At 41.1% G+C, this 13,053-nt stretch overlaps 1 protein-coding gene across 1 annotated transcript in view; it reads right to left on the bottom strand.

Annotated features, from left to right (window-relative positions):
• Positions 1 to 10,648, bottom strand: part of LOC126267592 (beta-parvin) — a 129,382-nt gene extending 118,734 nt beyond the window's left edge. The window contains exon 1 of the mRNA XM_049972893.1: positions 10,136 to 10,648. Within this exon, the coding sequence (XP_049828850.1) occupies positions 10,136 to 10,595 (460 nt within the window). The 5' untranslated portion in view covers positions 10,596 to 10,648. The remainder of the gene's footprint in view (positions 1 to 10,135) is intronic.
• Between the last annotated feature and the right edge of the window lie 2,405 nt (positions 10,649 to 13,053).

The following is a 13,053-nucleotide window of genomic DNA, read 5'->3' as shown; positions in this document are numbered from 1 at the left end:
GAGAATAGAAGCTTTCGTAATGTGGTGCTACAGAAGAAAGCTGAAGATTAGATGGGTAGATCACATAACTAATGAGGAAGTATTGAATCGGATCGGGGAGAAGAGAAGTTTGTGTTAACTTGACCAGAAGAAGGGATCGGTTGGTAGGACATGTTCTGAGGCATCAAGGGATCACCAATTTAGTATTGGAGGGCAGCGTGGAGGGTAAAAATCGTAGAGAGAGACCAAGAGATGACTACACTAAGCAGATTCAGAAGGATGTAGGTTGCAGTAGGTACTGGGAGATGAAGAAGCTTGCACATGATAGAGTAGCATGGAGAGCTGCATCAAACCAGTTTCAGGACTGAAGACCACAACAACAACAACGTGGATGACATGACACTTTTCGTTATTTAGGGTCAATTGCCAATTTTCGCACCATACAGGTATCTTTCCTAATTCGTTTTGATCTTCTGATGACTTTACTAGTCGATAAACGACAGCGTCATCTGCAGAAAACATAAGATGGCTGCTCAGATTGTCTCCAAAACCGTTTATATAGATAAGGAACAGCAAAGGGCCTATAACACTACCTTGGGGATCGCCAGAAATCATTTCTGTTTTACTCGATGGCTTTCCGTCAGTTACTAGGAACTGTGATCTCTCTGACAGAAATCACGAATACAGTCACATAACTGAAACGATATTCCATTAGCTCGCAATTTCCGGAAATCCAGAAATACGGAGTCAATTTGAAATCGCTTGTCAATAGCACTCAACGCTTTATGCGAGTAAAGAGCTAGTTGTGTTTCACAAGGACGATGTTTTCTAAATTCGTGTGGACTGCGTGTCAATAGATCGTTTTCTTCGAGGTAATTCATAATTTTCGATCACAATATATTTTCCAAAATCTTGCAGCATATCGACGTTGATGATATGGGCCTGTAATTTAGTGGATTACTCCTAGTACCTTTCTTGAATATTGGTGTGACTTTCCAGTCTTTGAGTACGGATCTTTCGTCGAACGAATGGTTGTATGTGATTGTTTAGTCTGGAGCTACTGCATCAGCATACTCTGAAAGGAACCTAACTGGTATACAGTCTGGACCAGAAGACTTGCTTTTGCCTATACCCACATCTCACGCCTTGTTTTGACGTCTCTCAATGGAGATCAGAACAGCGATGCCCAGCGTTGAAATCGCCTGGGTTTTTTATAGATGGCAGAGGAAAACATTTCAGACACATCCCCTCTAAGAACCGGCACGAAAATGCCTCTGGAGGTGGCATAAGGGGCGTCAATGAAACCACCCATTTACTTGGTGCGTTCATTCCCACACATTTCGCGATGGAAAAATGAAAGCTCGTAGTGCAATGAACAAGAGGACGAATTTCTTGATAACCTTGGACATTGTTGGCACGACCCCCTCCCCAGCCCAAACAGTCCTTCTCTCAGGACATCCTGGGGCTCCAACCCATTGAATATGGTCTGTCCTGTTTCGAGTGTAACGTGAATACAGTTTTACTTAAAAATGAACATGAACAGTCACAACCGCAAGAAACTTCCTTTTTTTTAAGTTACCGATTTCGTTCTGTTTTAGACCATCTTCAGACCTGACACCAAGATGTCAGACGGCGGCTGTGAACATAGCAGGCGCTAAACTCCACGAAGCTAACTGAGCAGCCTTTGTGGAGTCTAGCGCCTGCTACGTTCACAGCCACCGTTTGCCATCTCGGTGTCAGGTGTGAAGATGGTCTAAAACAGACCGAAACCGGTAACCTCATAAAAAAAAGAAGTTTATTGCAGTTGTGACTGTTCGTGTTCATTTTTAAGTAATAAATAAATTTTTGTGGTCCAAGATAAATGTTCCGTAAAATTAGTGACCACAATTTATGCTCTAGTATATAGTGTAGAAACAGTAAGGACCAATCAAAATAATTTCTCGAAATCTGAATGTGAGCGGAAACAGCAGATGGTGTTTATGCTTTTTCAGTCTTTCTGTGTTGCTATCTCCTATGACGTGTGCACGTAGGGATGCAATACTGAAATGAGCGTGAATAAAACGGCTATGGAGCCCTCTAACCCCCCCCCCCCCCTCTCCTCCCAGTTCAGCAGCATCTTCGTTCCCCTTTGCGCACCTTATGTATGTCCCTGTAAGGAGACAGGCCGTTCACCTACACATAAGCACCGGCGGGACAGACAGCCCTTTCGACACCCATCAGAGTTCGCATATGACCAGCAGTGTGAAAGATTGTGAAGCACGTCTCCGGTTGCTCATCGCACTGCGCACTATCCTTTCAGACTGAAATGCGTTGGAATGAATGTCCCAGAGGAAGGGGTGGTGTCGTTGACACCCTTTATGACACATATTGAGACCTTTTTGTGTCGATTGTGGGAGATAGTGTGTATGAAATGTTTTCCTGACCCACAGTTCTGTTCTCCACCGCAGAAGCGTCAAAAGGAGGGGTTAGATGTGACTAATTGAGAGGAGGGGGGGGGGGGTGACTACCTTCCCATCGTGTGGCACGTCCACTGTGGCATTAGGCAAAATAGCGGTGAAATTTGGTGCACATGTGACATCATTAACCAACATCACACGAACATCTGAGCTCTGGCCTTTTTTTCGTGTGTGTCGACACCTTACTGTTTGAATCGTCGCCGACTGAGTGCAGGACAATATTTTATGATAGAAGTTGCTGCACTTGGGAATTGGATGTACAATAAAGATAAAGTTAAAAGTATAAAAATCCCAAGAGCTTTCAAATATAAACTAAATGTCTTCCTTGGAGCAAAGCTTTCACACAATAAACCATTTTTAAAGAAGTTCGTAAGTGTCAACTAATCTTTTAATAAAAAATGTGTACCTAGGGTAGTCTTAAAGGGACTAAAAGGAGGCAAAACCTCTACCTGGGGCATGATCTCAGGACTTCTTGGTCAGAGTCTACTGCTCCGTCTGCTAAACCACAGCAAAAGCAGATAAAAATTCGCTTGACACCTTTCTAAGAGGCAGTCTCCGCCCCTTTCAAACTGTCTACGTAAGTTTACCCAAGAAGTGGCTTAAATTCGAAGAAATAGAATTGACAGCAGTTGAGAAATTCATGCCAAGTAAATTAATAAAAGACGGAATAGATCTCGCATTGTGCACAAAACAAGTGAGGACACTGCCGCAGAAGAAACGAAAAACAATAACAAATTTAAATTAATGCAAAAACTCCAAGATTTCCTATGGCTTACAAAAGCTCTAAATCTAGTTCAGACTTCAATGTGGCATGTTTTCAACAGTTTCCACAACGAAATTCCAAATATAGCAGAAAATCCAAAGAGAATGTGATTGAATGGCAAGACGCAGTCAATGCCTCCACTGTGCAATAACGATGATAATGCTACCAACGAAAGCACCACTGAGCGGAAATGCTGAGCGTAGTTTTCCGAAATTCCTTCACCGAAGAAGATGCAGGAAGTATTTCAGAATTCGAATCAGGAACAGCTGTCAACATGAATAACTTACAAGCAAATACCGTCAGTGTGGCGCATCAGCTGAAGTCACTTAATAAAGTCAAGTCTTCTGACCCAGATCGTATACCAGTTCCTGATGCACTCAAAAATGGTAAAGTCTTTAAAAATAGAGATAAACATTGCACCGTGCGGGCTTTCAATAGTAAATAAAATGAGGTGTGGCCCTCAACTACGTACCCTCCGACTCAACGTTGAAATATTAAAAGTTTTGGCTGGTTTCGTTGTTTAGGGGATGGGACATGTAGTTGCAATGTTACAGGCCAATTACTGCTGAGTTTACAGTATACGATAAGAATACACACATGAATCGAATGGTCGAAGGTTTCTATCACTCGGAAATTGCGAATTATGAAAGTAACATATAAATTTATAAATGAAAGTTTGCAATTAAATAAAACCTACAGGTACTATCTTAACGACTTTAAATTATGAGTACGTTAGTAGGAATACTTTTGAGAATGCGGTATATTTCTGCAAAACAGTAATTGGTGTCGATGATCGAGCAATTAAATAAAATATAAGTTGAATAACAGGGAAACAATAACTTCGAGTAATTAGTTATGAACAACAACATAGCTCGTGAGATATTCACTTCTGAATGGACACTACATCTTCACTGCAGAAGCCACGGAAATCACTCAAGAGCACAGGATGGCACTCCGAAATATTTCTATCCTCCGGACCACGTACAAACTGCTCCTCTGTCCAAGTCTTTCCGGCGACTCCGCGTTCGTCGCGCCGTCGCGTCCAGCACTTCCCGTGTACTGTGCCGCCCTTTCCAGAACTGCTGCACTGCTCAGAGCTACCTACCTCCTGTCCTCGCCGGAATCGATGCTCCTCCCCAACCTTCATACGTCTCTCCTAGTAACGAGCGTTGTGAATGGCTAGAGAGCTCCCTCCATGTTTCCAAGCCAACATGCACTCACAAACATATTGAAACACATACGACATGCTGGATTTACATTTAAATAACTCGAAATTAAATAAATATTCCTATGGCTGGACCATAAACACGCTCAAAGACACATTATTAAATACATAAACAAATTAAATAAACATATATCAAAGGAAAAGCAACAAAATGTAGGCCAGTAGACTAATGTCTCTGTGCTTTCTAAAACACAGTAAATATTTAACCAATTTCTTCATGAATAGTATATATCGGATATAAACAAAGACATAGATGAATAAATATATTTAAAAGCATGCTGCTACCGTTTTTTCGTGTAACTGTGGAGTACTTATGGCCTGACACGATCGATAGTAATCAGCCACTTTGACCTCCAATAACTCATGTACTATTTAAGTTACATGCCTGTAAATCAAACCAATTTAGGTTTACACTAATAGCTTTCTAAAGACATGTAAATCGACGAAATCGTTTGAACCGTTCAGATTTTGGAAATTCGTTGCTGGGTGTTACTTGTATAATTTATCATCTGATACTAAAGTTTAAACTAATAAATATACTGAAAATCTGATTACGCCATCAGAGTCGTCGTGCAAATAACGGTAATGTACCTGTTCCTTTTTTGAGGTATCATGATTCATCTGGGTACTTCTAAGTTCTATCAGAACTGTGAAATGTCTGCCATTAAGGTTTCACAAAGTCCGCCATCTTTGGTACTCTCAGCATTGACATCTCCTTCATCAACACAAAGCACCGTCCTCGTCACAGCGTCAACATGGAATTCCCAGCCACCCGATCGGTCTGGACCCCTCTTGCTTTGGCCCACGTCCGCCGACCATGGTGGTCGGCCTGTGAGAGGCTCGCGCCCGCCGAGCGGCCCGTGCGGCTACGCTAACTCCGAACATAAGAAGAATATCTTCAGGCCGCCACAATTCGCCTATTACTTCACAAACGTAACTACCAACGATTTTCTATTGCCCCAAAGTTAGTGATTTTATGTTGTACAAGCAGATAAATACCTATTTCGAAAAACATGTTCTCATCTGCAATAGACAATTTGGATTCCAACACAGTAGAAGTATGGCAAATGCTATCACTAAGTTGTTAACCAAGTATTAACTGCATTTGAAAATAAGGATTTGGTATCTGTTGCACTTTGTGATCTCAGCAAAACTTTTGACTATATACCCTCTGACACATTATTTGCAAAACTAGAATTTTATGACATAAGAAAACCATCTTTAGCTGTAATCATGTCATATGTAAGGAATAGTAAACAAGTTACTCTCGATTAAAAACAGATGCTTTTCGTTGAAGAAAGCTTCAGACTTGAGTGCCACAGAGGGGTCCGTGTTACAGTTCTTTCATCATTACAGTTAACGATTTACCAAACTAGGTACGAGGTAAACCAGTAGTTTATTATGCAGGTGACACGACACTACTCAATACACACCATGATGCACCAGAACTGCATCACGCAACATACGAAAAGTTATAACTAGAAATGAATTTATTTTCTTCTAATCAACAATTTTGTAATCCTAATAAAACACTTGTTCTAATTCGGGGGTTAACTAAAGCTGTAGAAAATAAAACAGTAAAATTTTTAGGTTTTCATATTGATTGCAAATTAAGGAGGTATGAACATATTAGCCATGTCAGCAAGTGAATAGCAAGAGTGTGCATCTCAATTGGAACCTGGGAACTGTAGTCACTTATGAGCACCTAAAGATGGATTGTGGGTTGTTGTAGACTATTTCGTGACATGTTTCCTATGGCCCTCTGATTTGGACATTCCTGTTATTTCACTAAAATTCTGAAAATTAAAAAAAAGAAAGAAAAGAAACCTAACCAGAAGAATGCAAAGTGAAACCCTAGGAACACAGATGACCCCACTTTATCGAGCCCAACATATTTACTGTTCTAAATCTATACATTTGTATACAGCATTGATTTATGTCAAAAGCAACTTAAATGAGAATATACAAAGAAAATGTACATCTTCACAACACGGGGCAGAAACGGGATTTTTGATATACCATGACACAGACCGACGAAGGCTGCAAACACACATAAAATAAGCACTTCCTATATGTAGCTGATCCTTGTCCTGTAATATAATCAAAGTTCGGATTTATGAATCGTTACTGAAACACCCATTTTACGAGAAAGTAGAACTATCTGAGGTGAACATTATCGATGATTGTTTATGAAAATATTTCTAAAAGAAGTGGAATTAAATTATAAGAATTTCTCTGTAAAATTGTTGTTAATTTTACAGTTATATCTTAACATTTTTCGCTGTAAGTGGTCAATGGTGACCAAAGGATTGACTTGAATTTCTTTTGGAGTATACTGTTGTAAGAACTCCATATTTAATAATCACATACAAATGCTCACTCGAAAACCTAAGAACTGGAAAGTGACGCAGGTCAAATCAACACACAATGTCAACATCAGGGATGTCAGGTAGAAGCAGTATCTTTCGATTTTCGAAAAAAAATTACTCTCTAACACAGCTATGTACGATTGAATGGGGTATCAAGTGAAATTTCGATTGGATTCAGGGTTTCTTGGAAGGAGGACATGGCATGTTATCTTGGATGGAGAATCATCGACAGATGTAAAAATAACTTCAAAGTGCTCCAGAGAAATGTGTTGAGACCCTTGCTGTTCGTGTTGTATTTTGATGGTCTTGTGGATAATGTTAACAGTAATGTCAAACTTTTCGCAAACGATGTATTTATCTGTAATGAAGTACAATCTGATAAATAATCAGTCGAATCTTGAAAAAATTTTCAAAGTAGACAAGGATTGGAAATTTTCTTCAAATGTTCAGAAATCTAAAACTGTGCGTTTCTTAAAATTAAGAAACATAGTTTCCTATGAGCACAGTTTATAAGAGTCACTATTGGGATCAGTCCACTCATACAAATACCTGGATGTAACTCTTTCCAGGGATATAACATGGAAAGATCACACTGGCTCAGATGTAGGTAAAGCAGGTGGCAATCTTCATTTTATTGACAAAACTAGGGAAACGCAATATGTCCACAAAGAAAATTGCTTATAAACCACTTGTGTGACTTTCCTAGAATACTGATCAAGTTTGTAGTATCCATATCAAATATTAATAACAGGGGATGCTGAATGCACACCAAGAAATGTTGAACATATGGTCACTGGTTTGTCTGGCCAATGGGAAAGTGTCACAGATGCTGAAGAAGCTTAACTGTCAGACACTGAAGATAGACGGTAAACCTCCAGAGAAAGTCTACTTCCAAATTTCAAGAAACTATTTTAAATGATGAAATCTAGAAATGTACTACAACCCCCATGTATCCCTCTCGTAGGGACAGTGGAGTTAAGATTAGATTAATTACAGCGCACATGGACTCATTTATAGTTATTCTTCTCGCACATCACACTTGAAGTGAATGGGTCGAAGTCCTATTAACTGCATAATGAGTTGTACCCTCTTTCATGTGCTTCAGAGTGCTTTGCAGAAAATGGGTGTAGCTGTAGAAGAAAGGAAATAGAAGTGATCTGCTAAGTTATGGATTCATATCACTGGCATCTGTTCGCAGTACGATTTAGGAACACACACTGTGTTTGAACATTACGAAATCGTCGAAGCAAACCATCTAGACATCATAGACAACAAGGATTCAGTAAATATCATTTCTAATAAAACACAGCTGGCTCTCTATTCACACTAAGTAATGAATGCTATCGACAGTGGATCTCAAGTTGATTATATATTTCTAAATTGTTCGAAGGCTTTTGAACAGTTCCTCACAAGCAGCTTCTAACGAAATTTCCTGGCTGTAGAACATCGTCGCAGTTATGTGGCTGGATTGTGGTTTCCTGCCAGAAAGGTACAGTTTATTGTAACTGATGAAAAATCATCGAGTTAAATGGAAGTAATATCTGATGTTCACCAAAGTTCTTTGCTGTTCCTATTCTATATGCACGATTTAGGAGGTAATCTGAGCAGCCCTCTTAGATTGTTTGCACATGATACCGTCGTTTATCGTCTAGCCTAAAGTCACCAAAAGAACAAAACCAACTGCAAAATTATTTAGACGAAAAACATGTATGCTGCGAAAACTGGCAACCGATGTTAAACAACAAAAAGTGTGAGATCTTCTACATGAGTATTAAAAGCAACCATAACGTTTCGGTTACATAATAAATCACACAAATTTAAAGGTTGTCTATTTAAATAAATAGCTAGGGACTACGATCACTAGCAACTTAAACATGAACCATGACACGGAAAATATTATTGGGAAGGCAAACCAAGGACTACGTTTTATTGGCAAAACACTTTCAAGATACAACAAATCTGCTAAAGAGACTGTGTACACCTTACTTTTCGTCCTCTTTAGGAGTATTGCTACAAGGTACGGGATCCTTACCAGATAGGCTTGGTGGAAGATATCAGAAAAGTTCAAAGAAGGGCACATGTGTTGCATTATCGCGAAAGAAGGATGACAGTGTCGTGAATATGATACGTGAGTTGGGGTGGCAATCATTAAAGCAAAGGCGTTTTCCATACCGGCCATGTTTTTCACGAAATTTCAATCGTCAGCTTTCTTCCCCGAACGCTGAGTGGTCAGCGAGACAGAATGCAGTCCTATGGGTCCGGTATCGATTCCCGGCTGGGTCGGAGATTTTCTCCGCCCAGAGACTGGGTGTTGTGATGTCTTCATCATCATTTCATCCCCATCCGGCGCGCACGTCGGCCAATGTGGCGTCGAATGTAATGAGACCTGCACCAAGGCGGCCGGACCTGCCCCGCAAGGGGCCTCCCGGCCAATGACGTCAAACGCTCATTTCCATTTTACTCCGAATGAAAAAATAAGTTGTTGACTCCCACCTACCTATCGAGCTATGATCGTCGTAGTACAATGATTGAAATCAGAGCTTGCACGGAAAGATTTAGGAACTTGATTTTCCCACGTGCTATTCGAAAGTGAAACGGTAATGATACTGTCTAAATTTGGTTTGTTGAACCCTCGGCCAAACACTCAAGTGTGAACTGCAGAGTAGTCATGTAGATTTAAATGTACCTAAGACATAAAATATTATTTGTAGAGATAAATACAGCAAGAAACAAATTGGTCTAGTGGTATTAATTCACACATAAGTTTCTCGTTATCGTATATGAGCCTCAGTAACATTGGAAAAATCTATGTAAAAAATAGCTTTGCTGCATCACGCTGCAATAGAAAGCACGAAAACAAATAAGTTTCTTAGAAATAACACAAAGAAAGATAACAGGAAGCGTGCATGTAACATACACAGAAATAGATGTAATCTTAGATGTTAGTCCGTTCTACCTAAAAAAGAGACGTATATAAATACTGCACAAATCGGAAATAGCCGTAACGAAGATGGTGGGTAATGCATTTTAAAGTAATAACTTCACATGTCAAACATTCTGAAGAATTTAGTAACTCATCACGTTTCGAGAGATCACTGCAGCGTAAGTGCATGAGACATAGTCACCACTGGCAGCCATATTGATTTTTTAAAAATAATGTAGTACAGACTATTTAAGAAACATGTAGAAACATTTACACAACATATAGTGTAGTATTAATTCCTGAAGCTTCATCTACTGCTAGCAGAATGTTTACATTTTTGCATAGTTAACGTCAAACATGTCAATTACACCATATGAAATGAAGATTTATCGATATGCTCATTACTTATGAATCACATACCTTTCAGTGTCCCAACTGATTCGCAGTGACTGCTTCTGCACTTTGCATTTTCTTTCTCGTCGGATTTCTGTGCTCGTTCTGGTGCCTCCTTTTGTTCAGGCTTCTCTTCCACGTCACTTCTAACTGCCAGTACGACATAATCAGGTTCTTCTGTCTCACTGCTTGGAGCTTGTTCTTGCGTACTGTTGACTTCGGCTGGTGTTGTTTCATCCGAACTTTTCTCAAGTTTTAACTTTTCATCTTCATCTTGGACAACTTGCTGCGTATGACCCTGTGTTTCACACTGTCTGTTTTGGGGAATTTTAGGAGTAACGTCTATCACACGAGGGGGCTGCGGCTTGTCATCTTCGCCTTCATCCTCGTATTCAGAAGCTGTAGGAGAAGCTGGCTGGACGCGCATTTCAATGGACGACTGACGGTACAGTGTCCGAGATACGGGCATTTCCAGTTCACCCTCCATAGCGCTCAACGTAATCAGCGCGACTGGTGAAGCAGTTTATCTGCGTGTGTCATACAGGAAGAGAACCGATACAGGCGGCCGCAGCTTCCGCGGCGCCCATATTAGGATTCCGTGGAAACAATATATACAAAACTTCAGAAGAGAAATACATTTTGAGTATTATCGGTAGTACAAATTCATCATACTACACTGCTACAGTGAAATTATACCAAAGTCATTGAAACTGACGCAAAAGTAGAAAAACTGCGATAAAATTAAGGCAATGCCGTCTGTATCATCGACTGTTGCCTGGCGAATTTCTCGTTACAGCGTCAATGGACTAAATCACTCACATATGATGCAGTTATCCACTAATTAGTGCGAGAATCTACTGTTACCAAAATCCATTAAATATAAATGAAAATAAATTATCTTTTAAATCGCGCCTTACTTTTTAAGTTAGAAAGTTAAAAATAAGAAAATCATTAAATATCAAAGGTTACATGTGTATCTTCCTCAGTAGAAGATCATTTGAATACCAAGTTCAGTATTTCTGTTTATTTTTTTTATTTTTTTATGCACCTTCAATTTCGGTTCCCGTTTCATCTATGAGTATCAGGACACTAACTTTGCTGTCACTTACATCGTTTACATCGTTTGCATATAACCAGTATTTCTTTGGGTTTTGTGAGGAATCTTTTGATAATGCTCTGCTGTGTTAGTCATTGAAGGTTTCACGCACTGCCCTCTTGACAACCAAACACGTTTCATACAGCGTGTCTTTATCCATGGTCCTATGCTTTGTTTTTTGCCTATTATGCAGAAGGCACTGTTTGTTTACTTTACAATAACTATATACCATGGACTATTTTCTCCCTTCCCCACATACCATTATGAACTACACACATATCTATCCAGTGTATAGTCAATTTATTCCTTTCAATTTGAGCTATAGTTCTTCTACGTACTCATGCCAAGAGATACGAGGTAAATATTTTGAGATCCTCTTGAAGATGTGAGAGGACAGCCTCTTTGTGTAACTTACTAAATCTGAATATCTTCCTACTTGTTTTAGCTGCCCAATGTAATTTTATAATCATTGTTGCTACAACTGTCTTGCAGTCACTAATATCATTTTTGTATCTACATCTATACACCGCAAGCCATCTGACAGTATGTGGTGAAGGGTACTTCTGGTATTACTTACTGACCTCCACTTCACTGGGGCGTGGGAAGAATGGCTGTGGGTAAACCTCTGCATTAGATCTAGTTTCTCGAATTTTACTGTTGTGGCATTTCACGAGACGTATGTTGAAGGAAGTAATATGTTGCACGACTCTTCCTGGAATGCACTCTCTCAGAAATTCAAAAGTAAACGTCTCCATGATGTACAACGCCCCTCTTGTGGAGTCAGCCACCGGAGGTTATTGAACATTTCCATTTTAATATGTTCGTCGTCGTCAATATCAGGTATATATGTCGCCATTAGGTCTAGAGTATAATCCACTATGAGTGGGTTCCTGAACTACACTCCTGGAAATGGAAAAAAGAACACATTGACACCGGTGTGTCAGACCCACCATACTTGCTCCGGACACTGCGAGAGGGCTGTACAAGCAATGATCACACGCACGGCACAGCGGACACACCAGGAACCGCGGTGTTGGCCGTCGAATGGCGCTAGCTGCGCAGCATTTGTGCACCGCCGCCGTCAGTGTCAGCCAGTTTGCCGCGGCATACGGAGCTCCATCGCAGTCTTTAACACTGGTAGCATTCCGTGACAGCGTGGACGTGAACTGTATGTGCAGTTGACGGACTTTCAGCGAGGGCGTATAGTGGGCATGCGGGAGGCCGGGTGTACGTACCACCGAATTGCTCAACACGTGGGGCGTGAGGTCTCCACAGTACATCGATGTTGTCGCCAGTGGTCGGCGGAAGGAGCACGTGCCCGTCGACCTGGGACCGTACCGCAGCGACGCAAGGATGCACGCCAAGACCGTAGGATCCTACTCAATGACGTAGGGGACCGCACCGCCACTTCCCAGCAAATTAGACACACTGTTGCTCCTGGGGTATCGGCGAGGACCATTCGCAACCGTCTCCATGAAGCTGGGCTACGGTCCCGCACACCGTTAGGCCGTCTTCCGCTCACGCCCCAACATCGTGCAGCCCGCCTCCAGTGGTGTCGCGACAGGCGTGAATGGAGGGACGAATGGAGATGTGTCGTCTTCAGCCATGAGAGTCGCTTCTGCCTTGGTGCCAATGATGGTCGTATGCGTGTTTGGCGCCGTGCAGGTGAGCGCCACAATCAGGACTGCATACGACCGAGGCACACAGGGCCAACACCCGGCATCATGGTGTGGGGAGCGATCTCCTACACTGGCCGTACACCTCTGGTGATCGTCAAGGGGACACTGAATAGTGCACGGTACAGCCAAACCGTCATCGAACCCATCGTTCTACCATTCCTAGACGGGCA

Source organism: Schistocerca gregaria, chromosome 4 (assembly GCF_023897955.1).
Source record: "Schistocerca gregaria isolate iqSchGreg1 chromosome 4, iqSchGreg1.2, whole genome shotgun sequence".
NCBI classification, from domain to species: Eukaryota; Metazoa; Arthropoda; class Insecta; order Orthoptera; family Acrididae; genus Schistocerca; species Schistocerca gregaria.
The sequence above is the reverse complement of the archived record's forward strand: the minus strand, read 5'-3'. Positions and strand labels throughout refer to the sequence as shown.